This window comes from Falco cherrug, chromosome 1 (genome assembly GCF_023634085.1).
Source record: "Falco cherrug isolate bFalChe1 chromosome 1, bFalChe1.pri, whole genome shotgun sequence".
Taxonomy (NCBI): domain Eukaryota; kingdom Metazoa; phylum Chordata; class Aves; order Falconiformes; family Falconidae; genus Falco; species Falco cherrug.
In genome coordinates, this window is record NC_073697.1 from 87036598 (window position 1) to 87057197 (window position 20600).

At 40.7% G+C, this 20600-nt stretch overlaps 1 protein-coding gene across 4 annotated transcripts in view; it reads right to left on the reverse strand.

Annotated features, from left to right (window-relative positions):
• Positions 1-3838: 3838 nt before the first annotated feature.
• ZDHHC8 (zinc finger DHHC-type palmitoyltransferase 8) overlaps positions 3839-20600 on the reverse strand; it is a 125634-nt gene continuing 108872 nt past the window's right edge. For 3 of the 4 annotated variants that reach the window (XM_027814019.2, XM_027814020.2, XM_055703801.1), the window contains 2 exons: positions 18653-19689; positions 10395-15706 (listed from right to left, as the gene is read on the reverse strand). In XM_027814019.2, coding sequence (XP_027669820.2) covers positions 15535-15706; positions 18653-19689 — 1209 coding nt within the window. In that variant the 3' untranslated portion in view covers positions 10395-15534. Of the gene's footprint in view, positions 8942-9815; positions 9892-10394; positions 15707-18652; positions 19690-20600 lie in introns of those variants that run through there. The other variant, XR_003562675.2, reaches the window with a different exon arrangement.

Consider the following 20600-nt stretch of genomic DNA (forward strand, 5'->3'; position numbering starts at 1 on the left):
CGCTAAGAATTTTTTTAAAATCTTGCAAGGTCTTGTACTTACTAAATTGTCCCAAAATGGTTGAGACTGCAATGACAGGATAGCTCTACAACAAGTCTTGTCTTCTGCATATTGGTGTTATGAAGCCTTGCCTCTGATAGAAAGCACAAGAAATGAGCTGCTGCAGAGGGCAACAAGAAAAACGTCTAGAAAGCTCCTTCAGGGGTGGAGGGTTACTGCCCCATCTTCAGTAGCTCTTGAATCGCGTGAGTGCATGCCCTGAATGGTACAGGGCATTGGAAATTTATGAAAATGGATGTCACCCCATCACATATAGAGTATTGTGTTTTCAGATTTAGGTGTCTAACAATTTATTATCAACAAGTCCTCAGTATCACGGCTTTCAGTCATTTAAAACCAGAAGGTTTTCCTGTACCAAACACAAACATTCAGAATTACAAATCAAAAAACACACCAAAAATACATTTGTGAAAGACCTAAAAAAAAGTAATTTCTGAACTGGTAAACTAGTTTTATTAACACAGTCTCTAGCCCTTTCATTAAGTAAACACATCCATTTCTGCCCCTGAGGTCATACTCATGAAACTAAGGGTTTATAACAGCCATACTAACACTACATTATCTAATGTAACGCTCTAATAAATACTGATGTATCACGCCAGAAGGGTTTAATGTGAAACAGATGGTCTAAGGAATGGAAACATAAGCAAAGTATTTTACTGTAATCACTACCCAGGAAACAAAAGGGGATTTGATATTATTGCCTCAAGGACCTCGCCCTCCCCCCAAAAAAGTTTTTGTCTTAGATAATGGTAAACTTGTTATTTTGCTAAGGAAGCACAGGTGCTGCTAATAGCTCACAACAATGAAACGGAATTCAGGCATTCTTGTTGCTTTTGCAAAGTTCAGCTGATCTGTCTTTACACCATTTTCTTTACTTTTTTTTGGTCTGTTTTAGAAAGGGAAATAAATTTGTAGTTGTTATGGACTTGACAGTGTTGGCGGCTGTTGCATTTGATACTAACAGTCACTACTAAGAGCTTAATACCTAGGCACTGCAGTCTATGCCCTAAACCCAGCTATGCTTTTAGGTGCACTGGCAAACCATTAAAAGACCTATCTGCAAAATTCACTTAGCAGGAAGGAGAACACTCTGCTTGCAAATCATTTGAAGTACTGTGACGGACATAATTACACAGTTCAGGAGAATTCTAGTTTTAACGTTCCATTTAATGCTTTACAATAAATATAAAAGCAAAATTCGAGCTCACCCAAAATATCCTTTCCTATCTCTCTGTCAGGAGCTATTTCAGGTATTCTCTGCTTTACTTCAGAAAAATCACCCTAGGGATAGAGCTTGGCACAGGCTGTCTAAACCCTGCTGTTCCTTTTTTTGGAAACAAGCATTTAAATGCAGTGTTTCCACATACAAGCTGCATTGAGGCGGTGCAGGCAAAACCCTAGGATGAAATAGTTTTTGAGGAAGTGATGCTAACTACAAGTCTGGAGAACCTGCAAGATAGTCAGCCACGTATGTGACATTCTTTGCTGGCGATGCAGCAGAAATAGGAGCTGCAGCTCCAATTTAGCTAGACGAGCTTTCCGAGCACCGCTCCCGTTTCAGTGAGACTAAGGCCCAGACCAAGCAAAGCACTTGCTTAGACTGCACCTACTTTTAAATAAAGGAATCATCTTTCTAAGTCAGTGGACCTTGTCAGTGTTGCGCCAGTGTTTAGAAGCCCCGCTTTTTTCAGGAGAAATAATAAGCTTGACACTTCTCTCAGATTTGGAGGGGTTTGGAGAGGGATCATTTTTGTATTTCAAGCTTTTCTCTGCAATGCTGAAGACATTTTTTCCCTGACCTTTTGTGAAAAACTCAGAAACTGCCATAGTCAAGTATTTACTTGAGACTTCAGGAGCTTGGGCCCTTAAAAATCCCAAGCATTGTGAGATCAGTCCAAATAGCTTGAGAAGTAAGAGAAAAGTTAATGGGATATTCAACTGTTAAAACACAGATGTGTGTTTTAAGTGTCTTACTACACATTAGTCACACTATCTAGTAAACTTAGTATAAAGCCAGGAGCTAAGAATTCTTTAGTATTAATTGCTATTCTCTTGACTTACTGTGTGACAAACACTTCAGTAAGAAATGGCCTGAGAGCATTGTCCTGGGTGCTCTACAGAGACTGGGTGACCACAGGCTCCTTTCAGACCCTACATGGATAAATTTCATATTGCGTTCGCTGGGTTTATGCCTCTAGGGAGAATACCAGTGGAAAGATCAATTTGTCCCAGTGACAGTATTTCTCAAGAAAAAAGGGATGTAACGTACATGACTGATGAGACACAGAAACAGCCTTGCCTCTGCTGACAGAGATGATGAGCAGAACATCAGACTGGGCAGTGCTGTCCCCTGCCAGCGTGGTCGAGAGCTACTGCTTCCAAGTAAGAGGAGTTAGTACAGTTTTCTATGTCTGTTCAGGGTTCACATTCACCTGAACACAAAATGTTCAGGACTGAGGAAACAGAGTCTAATCTCAGTTACAACAATCAACACCTGGATCCTGTGGAAGTATTCCAAACTTCCATTGGTGTAACTGGGCCCTGTCCTACAGCATAACAACACGCTCCCACAGCCTGAATTTCCTAGGTGGGAGCAGCACATAATGATGTTACTTCACCTGAATATTTTTTTTCCCTTCAGTCAACAAGTAGAAAATCACAGACAGCATTTTCTCATATTATGATACCTATTACCACACGTATCATCTTTCTGTTTCATTCCCAACACTAATAAGCACGGGACCTAATTATCCTAATTTATAAATAACTTTCTTCATTCTGTCTCTGTGCAACAATGCTTTGGCAGGCATCCTCAGCCGAAGATTTGAAATTATGTCCCTGCCAAAAACTATTGCTGCTGCTGAATCACAGCACACACAGTTGAAAGGCTGTGGTTGCTTTTATAAATATCTGTGCACATACATACATATGTAGATGTATGTGTGTGTGCATGTGTGTACAGCAACTTGGAAACACACATAAATCAGGCAAAATGGCACGGTGGCTTTCTCTATTCCAAATGATGTTACTGAGCTCATTCAAATTTCTACTAATGTATTCATGCATTTCCTAGGGAAATTTTAAGGACCCTTGGGCGAATATCAGTTTTCTCTATTGAACTAGTCTGACCACCATATTAGCTTAAGCTACCAAAGCCACCAGTAGTAGGACTCAAGTGATGATTTTATTCTTGAGCATGGAATTAGGCAGTTGTGGAGTGTCCAAGGAACTAGGCTTCAAAATCAACTAACGTCAGCCCAGACTAAAGAGAGCACTGCTTTCGCATCCCAATGCAGAGGATGGCTAGTAGCAGCAGCAGAATTAATGCTCTGCTAAAGGATACCTTTGTTGCATTTCTTTTGGTTTTCACAACATCCTGCAGCAATTTAATCTCTGCTTTCTTGAAAGAGTTCTGCCTTGTGTTTTCATTATGCTTTTTGGTAATTTAATGTAGCGCTTACTGTTTTATGGCCTGTGGGAAACAGAGATGCTCCTTCCTCGTTTGCTTCCTCCACGGCATTAATTTTGTCATTTATCAGCTTTAAACCAAGTGGGTTCAAGAGAGAGTTCTTGATGGGAGATGCTCCAGAGAGAAACTCAGAATAGAATTGCTTTTCTGTCCTAACTGATTTGCCACTAGTGCTTTATTGTTATAACCTGGTGTGATTTATCAGTGATTTTGCTTCAATAGGAAGGAATGCATGAAAATTACTTAGCTGAATCAAACTACAGGTTCATTAGCTAAAATAATTGTTGCTATTAGTAGGAATTTATGCAGAACTCTTTTTAAATTACTAGCAAAACCCAGATTCAGCAGCCATTGCTGTAGCAATAGCTGAAATACACCGTATACATTTTATACAAGTTTTTTGAATCTGTTTCAGATCTTCTGTAACATTTTACAGCCGCAAAATGAAAAGTAATAAGCAATTTACTGCTGCTCCAGATTGAATTTATGTTTTGTAATTAATTTAATATGTCATATAAAACATAACTTTGAACGGTAAACTGGCCTGGAAAAAAAAATTACAGATGTTTTCTTCTTGCTAACTTCAACAACTTGGGGAGGGGGATTACATTTACAATACTTCACTGTGGCTTTTTTACAGTGCATTTGACAGACACATGGCATTGAAAGACTGGTTGCTGCCTAAAATTAAAAAATACATTTTATACTAGAAGTGTCCCTCCAAGATAAGTGCAGAGGAATGTGGAATTACCAAAACCTAGTGGTTATCTTGTGGAGACAGAGACCCATCTGAACTTTCCCCTGCCAGCCTGCTTTCAGTACCCAGCCAAGGCTATGAAGATTTATGTTATTACTCTGCCTTATGTAGCCCTGCCTACATTACAACCTTCTGTCTTTCTGCAAAATAATGACAGAAATCCATCTAAGGCAGGAAGAAGAGATCTTCTATGTACTTAACAGCATGCTGCCTGCCCCAGCCAATCAATCCTTCATGCTGATAGAAACAGGAGGAAATTTTTCTTGCCAGCAATAAACCCAGCTGCCCCTTCCTGTCTTTTGACACTGCCTATTCCCTTTCATGTCAGCCAAAGATACTTCTTTTCCCTTTTTCACTACCTCGGTTTCCTCTTTGTCTTGAGCTAGGGACTGTAAGAATGCCCTCTGAAGTCCCACACCTCTGCCACAAGGCATGGTGTCCATATGGTCATCATATAGCCTCTACTAAGCAATGCCCTATTGCCAACAGAATTCAGATCTGGTGCCAAGGAACAGCCACATGACTCAACGCTGGAAGTCACTTAGCAATTTAAATCCAGAGGATCTCAACTTCTGTGTCATACTGGAATACCATCTACCAAGTGTGACACTGTGACCTTGGGAATGGCACACAGTAAGTCAGTGACACAGCTGGAAACAGAAACCGTGTCACTGCTTCCCAGGTCTGTGCCTCACCCTGACTGGGTGGCAGGTAACACATCCTGATTGCCCAAGAGAAGACCACAGAAGAGCTCTCTGCTTAAAACTGCAATGTTTGAGCTAGGAAGGAGCACAGACACACTGTACCTAGAAAGACACTTCACTGGTCTCTGCCTGAGGCAGGCAAAGCATTTCTGGGTGCACAGGTTGTGTTATGACTCCATCCAACAGCAGGGTGCTCAGATTCCTTCTGCTGATCAATCTCTGTGGGTATAAATAAAAATAAACCAAAACCAAGGACAGTGCACGCCAAGTCTCTTGTACCCAAAAAGGACTCTCTCCATCATTTGTGACACAGTGCTGAAATGCAATTCTGCAGCATCCAGGGCTTTAGATGTATATGAAGATCGTCTGTATAGATATCTCTAGAATTTGTGTAGATATAATTAAAGAAAAAAATATTTTCAAAAGTAAATTAAAATGCTCATAAAGAATATTATAAATTCTGTAAAAAATGTGGGAGAAGTACACTGAATTACTATGGTATATTTTCTTATGAAGGTTTTACAGGTTTTGAAAAAATTATCTATTCTGTGCTTCAATATAGGTGGTAAAAATAGATTTATTTTGCCTTTACAGTTAAACAAACTCATGCAACCTCTGTTTACACATGGACACATCTAATCTTCCTATCCCTTAAAGCAGAATGTGCTTGCCTGTGTTAAAAATCCCAGTGATTATTAATTTCTAACTCTTTCCTGCCCCTTTATTAGAAAGGCAGTAGTGAGTAAAAGACCATACTAGCAAAGAAATTATTTTGTGCACTAATAGACAACATTATTCCTTCTTTGATAATCTTCATGTACTATGAATACACTATTGTAGATAGACACATATTTCTGCAAAACATTAAAACAGACACAAAAAAGACAGGAATTACTAACAGTTTTCTCATGGCAACGTAGCACCATTAGTCCTTGCTCTTAAGAAAAAATGTAAAAGGCTGTATTTCTTCAGCAGCCCACAACAAGTCAATGGCTGCAAAACTCAGCTCTCGCTGTGTTCTCTGCCACAACAGCACATTGCAGTGTCCCCCCTTTTGGAGGTCACTCCCAACCTACAGCTATTTATTTTACTGTATTTCTGCTCAGTAATTTTAGTTACTATTATATATATGCACAACTATTCCAATAAGCAGGCAGGGAACAGTGGAGTTGCTTAAGGCAATGAAGCATATGGTCTCTTGGAATGAGGATTGTGCTGTACGGGTATTATGCAGAGGGTTTGGATTATAAGGAAGTATGCAGGATGTCAAGGGAATGATCAAGGCAGAAATGTCTTTCATATATTTACTAAAACAGCTTTCCAAAGTCAGTGTGTAAGACCAAGACTACTGTCAGCAACACCCATCACACAAACACCCAAAAAACTTCTCCGCAAGAATGTGACCTGTAGTGATGCTTTCATTTGAAGTTAAATATGCCCTAAATCTGCCCCACTGATCCTGGATACCTATGGGATGCATCTGCTTGGCTCCAGCTACACAGCTGATTGCAGAATGATAGGGTTCAAGCCTCTCACAAACACAACACATCTGTGAGGTCAGGAAGTTGCATCCCCATCTTACATGGAGTGAAGAGGCATGGGAAGACGTACAAGTCATCAGTAATTTGTATGGAGCCAGGAACTGCTGCCAGAATGCCTGGAGCCCATTCCTGTGCCTGAAGTGTAGACCGGGTTTCCAGCTGAACATCTAACTGGTACATCTCTTACTGACTAACACTGGGAAACTGCCAGCAAGATAGCAGTGCAAAGCATGTGCATTTTGATAGAGAAGATTGTGGCCAACAACAGAGCAGTTTGTCTGTATTATGTCTTAGTGGGTCTGAAAAATTAGTCATGACCAAGTACCACCTAACTACTTACTTCTCTGTTTTTAAGTCTGTTATTGTAGATACCTGCCAATGAGACAACAAGGGCTGATCCCAAGGCCAGATGGATTCATAACATTCAGGCTGCAAAAACAGGATCATGCTGTTACTGAATTTACTGAGACTCTGCAGTTTCTACAAGGTGAGTTTTTTCCATGAAAAAGTAGCATTGGTTTGTATTTATTAAAAAAACAAACAAACAAACAACAAAAACCCTTCCACCATCTGTTCAAATGACTGTACAAGAGAGAAAGCTGACAGTAAAGCTGTATTGTGCTAAACCACCTGCGCCCAGGACTAGAACCAGACTATAATGCCATTTTATGAGCTTCCACAGTCATCCCTGATCCAAAGATCCCCACGTGTTCTGCACGTACGGAACTGAAAGAGGCTTTCAACACGTATGCTCCATGGCAGGGAGGTGTGCTTTGCAACTGGCACACACAGGAGCCATCCAACTCATATCCACTGAAGCAGTGAATGCAGTAAGAAACCACTGCCCAGGAGCCACTTACCTGCACACCGTGTGCAAGGACAAGCCAGAGGGCAGAAGAGCACCACGTTGCTGCTTCACTAATAAACCCAAATTCCCTCTTGCTGCCTGCCACATGAAGACCATTTATGTAAGTTCTCTGTAGTAGAGACAGAAGCTTCATTAGAAATAGAGTTGGCCCAAAAATGGGATGTGTTCATGAAATTCCACTTTCCCCTTTGTTCCCTGTTGTGGGAAAAAAGATTACAAGTACTTGATTTGCTCCAGGTTAGAGGCTTGAAGTCCTAATGTCAATGAACTATAGCAGTGAGCTAATTCCTGTGGGTGCCGCTCCCAATGGCATGTTAAGTCTAACAAAGCATCATTAAAGGAAAAACTACCATTCATGAGCTTAATGTGTTGTTGTGCCACTCTGAAAACAGGAATTCTCATTTTAGGTGTGCATCTCAAGTATTCAAGGTTTGTGATTTTGGTGTTGAAAGCCCTACACTGAGTCCTCGTTGCTGACTGTGTGTGATGACATGTTTTATTGAACCCAAACTCATGGGCATGCTTTGGCTCCAAAACAACAGTGCTAACTAAACAACAATTCTTAATTAGTATGGAAGGCTACTTTTTCCCTTAAAGTGTTCCAGACATTGCTCTCCCTCCAGTTATTCAGACATATCCTCCCCATCATTTCTTTCAGTTACCACTGAGTTTAGTGGGAGGTTTTCACACACGCAGACAATGTTCAAATACATCCTTGAAAACCCTGTTCTTACTCCATCTTGCAGAAACAGATGGATAGTACAAGCCCTGTATGGAGGTTAGGAGTTTAAAGGTGTGAAATAAACTTCAGGAGGTAGTATATGGTCCCCATGGTTTTTACATGGCAGATGCTTTACAAAGTCTGCTGAAAAGGTTTTTTGAATTACTTGTATTTGTAAAACTGTCTTATTTCAGAAAAGGGATATTTTTTAAAATACAAGACTTAACTGTGGTACCCCTATTATTGTAAAATGCAACTAAACTAGAAAAGCTCATGAACTGGCAGAATCTGCCGCATAAATTATGCTGTGCGCTTCTGCCATATAATCTGATCAAACTGGCCTATGCCCACAAATGCAGAAATTACTTTGATTAACATAGTTAGATAGACAGAGTCAATAGACAGAATATCATAGAGTTGATAGACAGAATATCTTAACGCAGTCTAGAAATATTGGTAAAACTCAGCATTGCCCACAGTGCTCACATAGCCTTGTATGCTGTCCATCTCAGGCCAGATATATTCCACATCTAATGCCATATGGATAGGCTATGTTAGTGCTTTAAGTTCCTTGCTAATAAATGGCAAAATTACTGTCTGAAAAATCCACACAAGGGATGCATGTGTAAAAGGTGAACAGGATGGCAATACAGCATGAAATAATTTGTAAGGGAAAGGAAACATGAATAATCTTCCTTACAGTCAGAAGATGAGAGTCTCTTCCACAGAAGTCACTCTTCTCTCTCTAGATAAGATCCACTGTCTGAAGCTCTGCAGAATTCCCTGTTCCATATCTACCTAGAGTCATTATTGCATCCCTGTTGGCAGAAAGAAAACCCAACACTTGAGGGGAAGGAGTTAGTGTGACCATTAAAAGAATTGGTGAAATACCACCAACGCCAGTGAGGCTGAAGGGTTCTTGTCACAGCCAAGAGCTAGTTTTCTTAAGGACACTTGTTCAAGGCAATTTCTGATGGTTCTTCTGAGGTCTCAGCTTCCCCTGAAAGACAGCCCATCCCTTCCTCCTGCACCTCTCCTTTATCCTTTATAGTTCTGAGCAATGGGGTGCTTTCAGGCATCCCTCAATCTCTTATATATTCCTCACTTTATCCAAGCTTCCATCACTGCTTTCCCTTCTCTCTGAATATCCCTTATAATGGGGGGCCACCTACCAGCCTTCCATGGCCTGGGACATAACCAATGGCAGAAACACTGTTTCCAGTCTATTTTATTTGCTTGTGTTTTAGTAAGTATTTTTGGCTCTGGATTTTGCTGCTAATACAACCATTTTTTTTTCTATCAACACAGATCAGTTCCATTTAAAATACACCAGATAGGGACACCTGTAACTAGTTTTACGTGAAGATATGTACACAGTTATGTACAGATTATATACATATAGGCATTATATATACACATATATATATATACACATATATATAAGGCACTGTAAAATGTACCATCACTTCTCTAGGACTGTTTTTAATCCATAAAAGTAGATCATATTTCTTCATATAATTTGAAATGTCTAACCAAGACACTTTAAAAATGTTTCAGGGTTACAGACATATCAGCTGTGAAATAAGCCTTACTTTAAAATTCAAGTTACTGTGACAAGATGAACAAAACCTATTTTGACAGTAATTCTTATCTATTTATTATATAACTGCTTCTCTCTTAAAAGATATTCACCTGGATAAATAGTTTCCTTTGTCTCTCCTTACTATGTTCCAAAATGTGAACTGAAACTTGTCCTGCAGAATAAAACCTAAAAATAATGGAGAAATTAATACAAACTTGGATAATTTATCCATTACTTAGAGACAGAAAAGCCAAGATTGCTGTAAGCCAAGATGTCTTCAAATAAAATGTACTAAAACAGATAATAAGCTTATATAATTCTGTTTGATGTAGCCAACATCAATGAAGCCTGGTGATTACGTTTTTGGCCATTTTATATATAAGGTAATCTCTGCCATGTGAAGACACGACAGCACAGAAATATCACTGGCATTTATAATGAACATGCTTGAGTGGACTGTTGCTTAATGTAATTAGCCTATATATGCAAATGATGGCATCAGAAATCTTGCAGCAGCTGCTGTTAGGAGGGCTTGGCAACCGTGTGCGTCATAAGCCAGTCTTACAGATCAAACGGACATATTTTCAGACTAGATAGAGACAGATAAGTGAAGAGAGATTAAAAATCATACATCTTTGGGATATATAAATCCAGATATCCTGAATAAAACATTGCAACAACTACCAATATAACATTTTTTCCATAGTTATTCTGTAGCAATGATTCACAATTGTGCTGGACCGCAGGATCCCTATTAACTCCACAATTTTAATAAAAAACAGTATAGAAAACTTCATTCAGTGTTGATCCATTGGTCACAACAATGAGACATTCTTTTACAGACTCAGCATATTTTCTACTCTACCATAAGCACCTTGAAAATGAGACTTGACCTGCAATCACTTCTTTTAGTGTTTTGTTACTTGCAGATTTTGCACTGGAATTGGTCTTTCCAGTCCTACTGTTTCAGTTCATGTTTTGCAAATGGAAGTGAAAAAGGGCAGCGCGCCACGAACCATGTCAGCAAAAGAATGCACCTGAGCCATAACTCATCGGGGTGAACCAGACACTTGAAAATACTGAAGTAACTCAAAGGTTTAAAAAATATATATGTATTACGAGAGCCACAAAAAAGGTTACAGACAGAGCTCCACAAAGCCTGCACAGATACATTCCAACAATTCAAGGTGGCAGAACAGGTGAAATACAGACCATAAAAACGGTTCAACATTAACTTTCCAGACTGTCAGAGACAGCAACCTTGACCCCATCTTTCCCCCCCACAAAAAAAATATTGAATATATATCTATATATCTATATAACTCTAGTCTGGACCATAGATATAGTCCAAAGAAAACCACATTGCAATTTCCACATTAGGCTTATAGGAAAATAGGCATCATCTGAGGAACATCCATTATAACACCCATGAGGTGATTATCTTAGGCCAAGGTGAGATAACATTATGCTTGGTTAGCAATTTTAGAACAGCAACACAACACAGTTCATTTGCTGCACATGGCTACTAACACATAGCTCTGTGCAACCCTTACAGCTGACTTTAACCAAACTAAGTAATTACATGTGTTTTGTTTTCTTTAATATAAAAAGAAAATGCTAATGTAAGATATTAGGGCAGTTCCTGCTATGACCTTTCTTAAAAATTCAACACTTGAAGACTTCTTTAATGTACTTGCTTACAGACACATTTTGAGACTGTATTAACGACCTTCAGGAAAATATGCCACCCTGCCTGAGGCTTTTTCCCTTGTTCACTTCAGGTTATGTCTGCATCCAGTTCTGACATACGGGGCCAAATGCTGGTTGTATAACAGTGCAGTATTTGGCCCAGAGTTTCAAAGTCTTTGCTATTCAGACTTTCCTATGAGGTCAACGAACAAAGTAGTAAAAAAAGAAAACATTAAGGCTTCAAGTAAAAATATTTTCTCTCGCTCCCACCCATGTAGTAAGGTACATTTAACTTCCTAATACTCAATATATTATACAATTAAAGATACAGAGATCCAACTTTTCAAGGCAGATTTACTACAATGAAAACCTGGACACTAAATGGGAGTGTATGAACAGGGAACAAATGGCTAATTAAATGCAATATGCAATGAAGATTGATGCAAAACCTAAACAAAAACTATTGCTGTTTTTTAAATAAGTAATACAATCCACAGCTAAAAATAAAAACATGTTGAAAAAATTTAAGACTCCTGAAACATGAAATAAACATGACAAAAGTAAAGAAGTTACTTTACAAGATGTGTTAACTTGTGCTGGATTTTCGTGGCTGATCTCCACCTCCTGTAAATTAGCATCACTTAAATGAGCTTTGATGGAGCCACACCAGTTTACACCAGCTGAAGATTTGGCCTGCAGCATCTTTAAAAACTGAGACTACCTGGGCAGAAGAACCTTACTGCTAATCTGTATACTGTTTGAAGAACTATACTTCAATATGGGCTGGATCCTGCTCCAAAATTAGATTTAATAAAGAGGTCCCCAGTCCTGCAACAGGAGCTATGGAAACAGACACTTACATTTATGACAAAATAGCTGCGGGTTCAGTGCCTTGGATGGAAATGAGGCTGGACTTGCTGCATGCAATCTCCGGCTAACAGTTCTGCTTAGATTATTCTTTCAGAAGATTTGAATAATTTACTCCAGGCTACGTGCACTGAATTATATGCAAACCTCAAAAGGAAAAAAAAAAAAACCCACACAACTTTGGTACCATTGTAAACCTATTAACAAGTCAAACATCTCTCAACTGTGGGCAAAACTACTCACAAAATACATAATCCTTATATATGAACCTGTAATGACACAATGCATTCATTCCTTCCTCCCTTACCCCTTGTGAACTATGTCAAAATAACCCTGGATATTAGTGCTTTATACACACAATACTGTGTTTAGTCTTACTGAGAAATTCTCTCATGAACTAATGTAGTTAACTTCAAAGGCTCTTTGGCCCTTCAAGTTCCTCAGTTGCTTTTTTGTTTATAAATGCAGGAAAAAGAACAATCAAAGTGGAGCACCACTGGGATGCAAATCTCAGCTATTACACTGGTGCAAATTTTCAGCCTTGCTTGCATGAATTTCATGTACGTATTCAAAGACATGACAAAATGTGCCCTTGTCTCGCTCCCTAGCCCAAATTCAGTGTATCACGTGTTCCATCTTTTTCAGGGCTTACATATGGCATACATGATACTTTAAAAACAAGTAAATCTTGTGATACTCTATGCACCAGAGTGAATTCCAGTCCTTGAGGAAGTACTGCATCTTCCTGAGGAGTTAACGTCAGGGTAGAGTTGCAGGTTAATAACAGTTAAAGATGGAAGAAATCTGTAAGGCCATCTGGTCTAGCCCCTTGCCCCTGCAGGCTCACCTCTTACAGAATTTTTTTTTTTAATGACTTGTCCAAATATAGTCTGGCTGTTCTAAACAGTCTCCAATACTCTGCCTTGGAAGACTATTCCACTGCCCCTTCCCCTCCATCTTTTCTGCCCCCTTCTAAATGCAGACCATTGGTTATCAGTGACAACCTTTTGATTTACCTTTGGTTTTACATCTTTAAAGTAAAGTATTTTTAAAGTCATGATACTCAATTTCCACTTCATTGCTTAGCCAGTGTCATGGTTTTAGCCCTTTAAATCTTTTCATCAGCCAACCTGTCCAGTCTTTCAATATATATTGCTCCATCTGTACCTGATCCAGTTTGTCAGTACCTTTCTAGTACCATGGTGCCTCCAACTAAGGACAATATTCTACATGCCAGTGAGCAAATCGCATAGAAAGACTAGTGCTTCTCTGCTCTGTGATGTCCCTACAGTAGGCATTTAAGATACCACCAAGGTGATAAAATACACACTGATTTCTAGTTCACTCTCTCATAACTCTGGCCTATTGCAGCTGCATTGCTTTCCAGGTTTCTCCCTTCAGGCGACACTGAGCATTACACAGAGAGATGATTAACTTATGTTCTCTTCAACCTTTCTCTCCAAAAAATTCTGTGATATACAAGGGACACAATAAGCATGTATTGCAGCAGATGTTAAGATCTACCAAATCAAAAGATAAATTTTAACCAGGCAAAACTGAGGTCAATATTTGCCTTCCAGAATAATTAATATCAACATACATGAAAATAAGTAAGATGCTATCAACACATTATGAATTGCTACTAAATATCTGGAGAGCTCTCCATTATAGTCAAAGACTGAAAAGGATTCAATCTCTTGAAACAAATATCCTGAAAAGTGATTAATTTAGTTCTCTAGTCAAAACTATTCACCAGGAAAACCAGGTGGGAAGCCGAGGTTTTGTATGCTGACTGGCTCAGTGATAAATAATCATTTTTAGTGACTTTGGCAACAATTTCTCAGGATATTCTTAACAGCACACATGATCTGGCTAGTTAGCATTGGTCCAGATCTCAGTACTTTTGACTTCTGAGGTGGTAACTGCATGGGAAGGAAAAGAATCCTTATGGAATGGAGAAAAAAAACCATTCCATTTGTCCCCAAATTAGCTTTGCCAGAGTTCTCATATTTGTGACAAAAGTAATGCACCCCCCCTTTCTTGTTTTTTATGGTAAAGCTGTCTTTAAGTCCAACAAAGTAAATGTAGTTTTCTGGAGACAGGAAAAAGAAACCTCAGAGTGTTGAGTAGATTTGATTGATACTATTTTAAAAAGTTGCTCCCTAGGGGAAAAAACCCCAAATGGAAAATCCTTTGTCTAACAGTATTGAAGACCAGAGGGAATGTGCTAGTAATTAGGCAGACAGAAAATTTATATCCTTTAGATGTATGCTTGGCTCAGTTACACACACTGTAAATTCAACAGATCATGATAACCTTGCTGCAGGATTACACAGATGGCACCAGGACAAGGCAGTAAACCATGTTATTGCCTAAATCCAACAGGTAAGGAGGGTGCAAGGAAAGCAGCTGATGGCTGTTTAAAATATGTTCCCATCCAAACATCTCTTTTCTTATCTGCTTGGTTTTGTTTCCGAGTCAGAGAAGCCTTTAAAAACCAGATGGAGCAAGAGGTCGGAGTGGAAGATCCTTACTGGTGTTGTGGTCCTTTTCCATGAGAGACAAACACGCGCACACGCACACACACAATTTCACACACAGGGAGGCAAATGGCAGACAGTGAGAAGCTGTTGCTATCCTTTCTCCTGCTCCCATCCAGGACCAGGGAGCAGGGAGGCTTTTAAAGATGCCGCGGCATTCGCAGCCCAAGTGCCCTTGCCTTGCTCCTTCCCAGGAGGAGGAACCCAACCTGCAACACCCGGGGGACACAGAGCAGTTCTCACACACGCAGACTGCCCAGCACAGGAAGCCCGCTTTCCATGTCGGTAGGAAAACAGCAGCCAGGCCTCTGACTCCTGCCGGACACATTGCTGGACAGAAGAACTGGGAAGGGGAAAAACTAAATGATCCTGGACTGACCATACTTTTTCACAGCACAACTGGTACAAAACAGGTTTGTTGGACAGACACACGCACAATGGCTTTAGCGCTCTCTTGCATGAAAGAAATCTGCTCTGTGGTTATGGTGTTAGGTCATAGCCAGTTCCTGCCTGTTGCTTCAGGAAGAGTCTGATGGACTGTACAATTTTATTCCCTTAAGAATAAGGCTGCAGCTGGTTTTTGGCCAAAAGATGAAAACAGAACAAACCCAAACAAGAAAAGGAGAGTGGCCGGCTGCTGCTGCTCCTTCTTTGTTGTTATTTGAGTCTTCACAGTGCTCCTAGCTTCATGGCTGGCTGAGTGGATGGCTCTTTATTTTTAATTAATTGTATTTTACACTGAAATTTCATAGGTTGTTCCACCAACTCCAGACACCTTCTTAACACTTGAGTGTCTAGCAGGGCTGACAGGTGTCCCCTGGGAACTTGATGTTGAACCCAACCTGGATATTCCTTTTGGCTGTCCATTTATTTTACTGTGAGGTGTCTTCAACTGTATGTCATCCCTGCATCAAAAGAAATACCAGAAGATGCATTGTTAGTAACTAAAGTGTGATAGCAGAATGGCTTCATTCAGGATAAACAATTACCCCTGTTACCCTGAGTCCCAGTGTTGCAAAATATTCAAGCATGGGAGCAACCTTGCTGAAGCCAATATATTTGAGGAAAAGCCACTGAAATGAGAGAATTCATTTGGCTATTAGGTCAGTGGATCAGACCCCAGTAATATCTGTTCATTTAATTACTTGTTTAAATGCTTTGTTGAACAAAACTAATTGCATAAGCATTTGTAGGACACAGGAGGGTTTAATTGTGACCACTGTTGACCTTAAGCCAAACTGTGTCTTACTATCAGAAATAATACTCAGAAAAAACACTGCCCAGTTAAATATCCAGTTAAACAAAATTACGTTGCTCATCTCTGAAAGACGTAAAGGGAGGTGAAGCGCAAGACTTCTTTATGACAGAAGACACAAACTGAATCAAGTCAGAAAGCACTCTAGGATGCCTGTAATTAAAGACCATATTCCAGATGGACTCTTTGAAATAATATCCTTTCTTATGACCTACTGCCAGGGAGCACGGACAAGAGGCTTTCCTCAGAAGATATTTTAAATCTAGGTCACTACACACTAAAGTGTAATGTGTCTCTTCCCCAGGACTCACAAAATAATTAGATAAAAGCCTAGTAAAGAACTTGTTTATGTCCTGGAAGTGTCAGCACAACCGGGGTCTGCTGTATTCTCACATCTTACTGCTGCACAGTGGATGTCTGCTTGGGTTTGCCTCAGCCTGTAAGACTGGCTCATGCCAGCAGCAGTGACCTGGGGCTGAAACACCTTCCAGAAGGGAACACCACCTGTCTGCCTGCGAACCAGGACAGCCTGAGATACTTCAGACCACCCTGACTTTTTCTGGAGGCCAGAGGGTTTGATGGATTAACTGTATTCAAAAGGCAATTTCGTTCTTCACATGTGTCTGCAAAACAAAACAAACTACTCTAGACTTTTACACAGCTGTTGATAGGCTCAGAATAGCTCCAAACCTAAACGCACTTTTTATGTGGCAACCTGGCATTGACAGCTGTACCCTGGAGCTGAAGCAGCAGGTCCATCAGCTCACGCCAGCCTGGCTTCTGCTACGTGTTTAAGCTGTGTTTGCAGTAGAGAACAGAGTCCTGGATATCTGAACCAGCAAAACCCATATACATAAATGTATTAAAAAATTATTGTGTGGTTTTGTAAAACGCTGCTATATCCCCAAACAGCTGAAATATGCAGGGACCGAATTCTACATTTGTCTCACCAAAGTACTGCAAAAGCCCTAATTCAGTGCTGAAATTCTCCTGAAGAACACAGTCTGCCTCCTGAAACAAGGCAAAAAAGAGCTGGGGAGTGTTAGGGGAAACGGGAGAAGGGAAAGTAATTTGTAGCATGAGTGACAGGGAAAATGTGCTAGGTTTGTAAAGCACAGAGTGCCTGTGGGAGGTTTACTTCACCTGGTAAAAAACTTGACGTTTATTAAGCTATTTATTATTAATGTAGGTACTTGAGTTGACTTTAGGAACTTCAGTAAAAAAGATCCTCTGCAATTGTATCATATGTCTGCAATTTTCTTTAACATCTGATGGGACCTGTAGCTATTTTGATAGCTAGACCACTTTTGCCAGACGCTGTTTTTCATTACTTCAAAGAGTTGAACCAAAGTGAATTTACAGGCTCTATGTTTTAAATAAGCACAATGTAAAAGCAGTGGGACCAACAGGCTGACAGCATAACTAAGAACCAGAGACTAAGAAAAGGTAAAGACACTTTTCATATTAGCATCTTTCCTACAACAGCAGCTTATCCATCCAGGTCTCAAACAGAGGGCAAAGAGGCAAAAGAAGGTCCGCAGGTTCTCTTTCACTGAAACAGATTCCTTTCTTGAATACATATGAAGAGGAAAAAATGTCTGACTACCTCTTGAAAGTTAGATGTATCATCTTTGCAACTACAATTCACTTGAAAACACTGAGGAAAAACTTGCTGCCACTAAACTTTGGGAGACCTACAACAACGGTTCTCCCACATTTCAATAACTTTCCCTAAAATGCTGAGTAATACTGGAGTGAGAAACCTGTGACCTTAACCAGAGGACAGCATAGTGCAGTAAGTGCCAGATGCAAAGAAAACCTAGATATTTCTGAGCCCTCCAGGTCCCAACTTGGCTGAATTACTGTATCCTCAACAGGATCATGTAGCGCTTTCCAGACTTTCCAAGCCCTATAGTTTCCAGAAGGAAGAGAAAGAAATATAAGTGCATGCAGAAGCTGCAGCTGATGCTCATGCTCAGATACCACTTACTCAGGATCTCAGCACACCAAATCCTCTCTCTCTCTCCGTGCTTTCTCACAGAAAAGGAAGGAGGCAGCAAGGCCGTAAGGTGGTCTGTGCTTTTATCACCAGTTCTGTACTATGGGACACTCAACACAGCTAAATACACAGCTCTCTATGCCAAGCACAATTTCCAGGATGGCCTCAGCCCATTTCCCTTAGTACAGGGTATGCCTGCATGTACTGTGATCCCAGCTTTGCCTCTGTGTCCAAGCAACGGCTGGGTCCAGCCTCCTGTTAGGCTGCAAACTAAAACAGATCCACCCTTCTGTACTTAATGGCAGGGGTAATCTGCCCCATACCTTGCAAATAATTACCCAATTCAGCTAAGACACTGAATCACTATGATTTTTACAACTTGATTGACCACCTGCAGTTCAAGTTACAGTAAATGTGAAAACATTTTGTCATGATGAGGTTGCTGTGGGGGTGTCGCAGAACTGAAGAGCGCTGACAAACTCCCACCCTTGCTGGCCTACAGCAAACATGCAATCTGGGTTGTACCTCCAGCGAAGTGCTCTGCATCTGCTTGCAAACAGATTCACATTGCTAAGCAGCACCTAAAGCAGTACATACCTTTGTGCTCCCACTGATTGCACCTCTGTAATTTCCACAGTGTTTACAAATGAGACAGCCTTTGGGCCTCCATAAGAGGGTGACCTAGGCATCCCTGTGGGGGACGATGGGACCTGGTGGCCTGGGGATTTGTAGGAGCCATTGCTCACCCTGCCCTGTAGTGCCTGATGGGACTGGACATTATTATTGGCTAAATCAGCTTGCAGAGAGGTTGTGGAAGTCCTTGGTGCTCTCGTCATTGCACTTGAGAGTGAAGACACTGAGGACTGCAGTATAGGGTTCCTTGTGCTAAAACTGGTAGCAGCCATCAGATTGTCTCTAGATCCGTATCTCATTGCCATGCTGCGTGGGTCTTCAGAGAGCGTGCTGACTTGCTGAAGGCTGTAGGAGCTAGGGGTGTCATAGACACCTGAATCTGCAAACACTGAATCAGGGTGCGAGTGGAGGAGCTTCTCCCTCTCTTCCATCTCTTTCCTCTCCTGGATGGATGCCATAATGGTTTTGGAAAGGTTATCATAGCGGACTGGGGAGGGGTCTCGCTGATGTGGAGCTGGACCCCCCAGCACCGGGCTGAAGCTCTGCGGTGGTTGCCGTTGCAGCTCGCTCCCCCGTAGATGGCACATTTTGGCTGATAAATATGGGGAGTGGTACCCAACAGAGCTGACTGCAGAATGGGCGATGCACTTCCTCCCCGAGGGTGACATGGGGTTTAGCAAACTGTCATATGAAAGACTCCCATTTCTGTTTGACAGGGAATTGGGAGAAAAGATGCTTTTGTAAGGGGTGGAGGCTGCCCCTTCAGACTTCATTGGATGAAGGGGCACTTTGTCTGTCCCTCTCCTGCCAGCAGATTTCAGGCTCAGGGATCGTGAATTGATGGCAAAGGAATCTATCTGCAGTGGGGAAGACTGATAGGTCTTGTGGAGGGAGCTCTTCCGGTAGCTGGGGATGTCCAAGCTGGGTTCAGACTGGTAATCAAGGCTCCTGCCATCCTCTTCTATCAGAGCCCCTTGAGTGTGTCCCTCCTGCATGGTGATCTAAAACAGAGGTGGATATGAGAAAGAGAAGCCAATGATACGGAAGAATAGGTTTGCTCTCCATGGTGAGTGCACAGGAAGAAAAGGGCAGGAGGTCTTCTCTCAGACTCTCAGCCCAGCTATGACACGGGCTCGTTATAAGGAATCTCCTAATTCCTGTTCAGCATATGGATAAGTATGCTGAACACTGCTCCTTAGAAGCAAGGAGTTATTCATAGTAAGTGCCAAATAATATTGACAGTAATAGATATGTCAATACATGGACACTGAAAATGCAGAATGAGAGACCTTCTCAACTGACACTCAAGTCTCGGCCAAGGTAAATCCGATTGTAATCTGATCATACTGCCCTTGGAGAAAGCACTTTACTTCAAATTTTCCACAAATAGCTCTTGAGTTGAGGGATGTCTGGTTTTGCATGCTGAGTCAGAAATACTTTAGGCTTCATTTCAACACACTGGGGACCAGCACACTCTTATCCACTTTACCCAGAGCTATAAATATTCAGTAATTCTGAATTTCTGGTCATAGGTCTTCAAAATTAAGCACCTAAGCTTAATTAAAGCAGAGAGGCTCCTTCCCACCATTTAGACAACAGTATGAAGCAATTTTCTTTTTTTTTATTGCCTGTGTAGGAGAGAGTGGCCACATCAGAGAAGGAAACAGGCCATAATTTATTTATGTGCATTGAAAACAGAGGACTTCGCTTTGTTTTACTTTATGAAAGACTGTTCACAGTTCTGTTCACTTAAAATGCCATTCTGTGCTAAGAAAAAAATTTTTGCTGTTATTTTTAAGGAATCGTTTGCCATAATGCCTAATAAATTGGATACATTGGTTCTGCAAACAAAGAATTAATTATCATTTGCATATTTAATCAGAGATGCAGTCAATGCAGTTCATTCTTTATC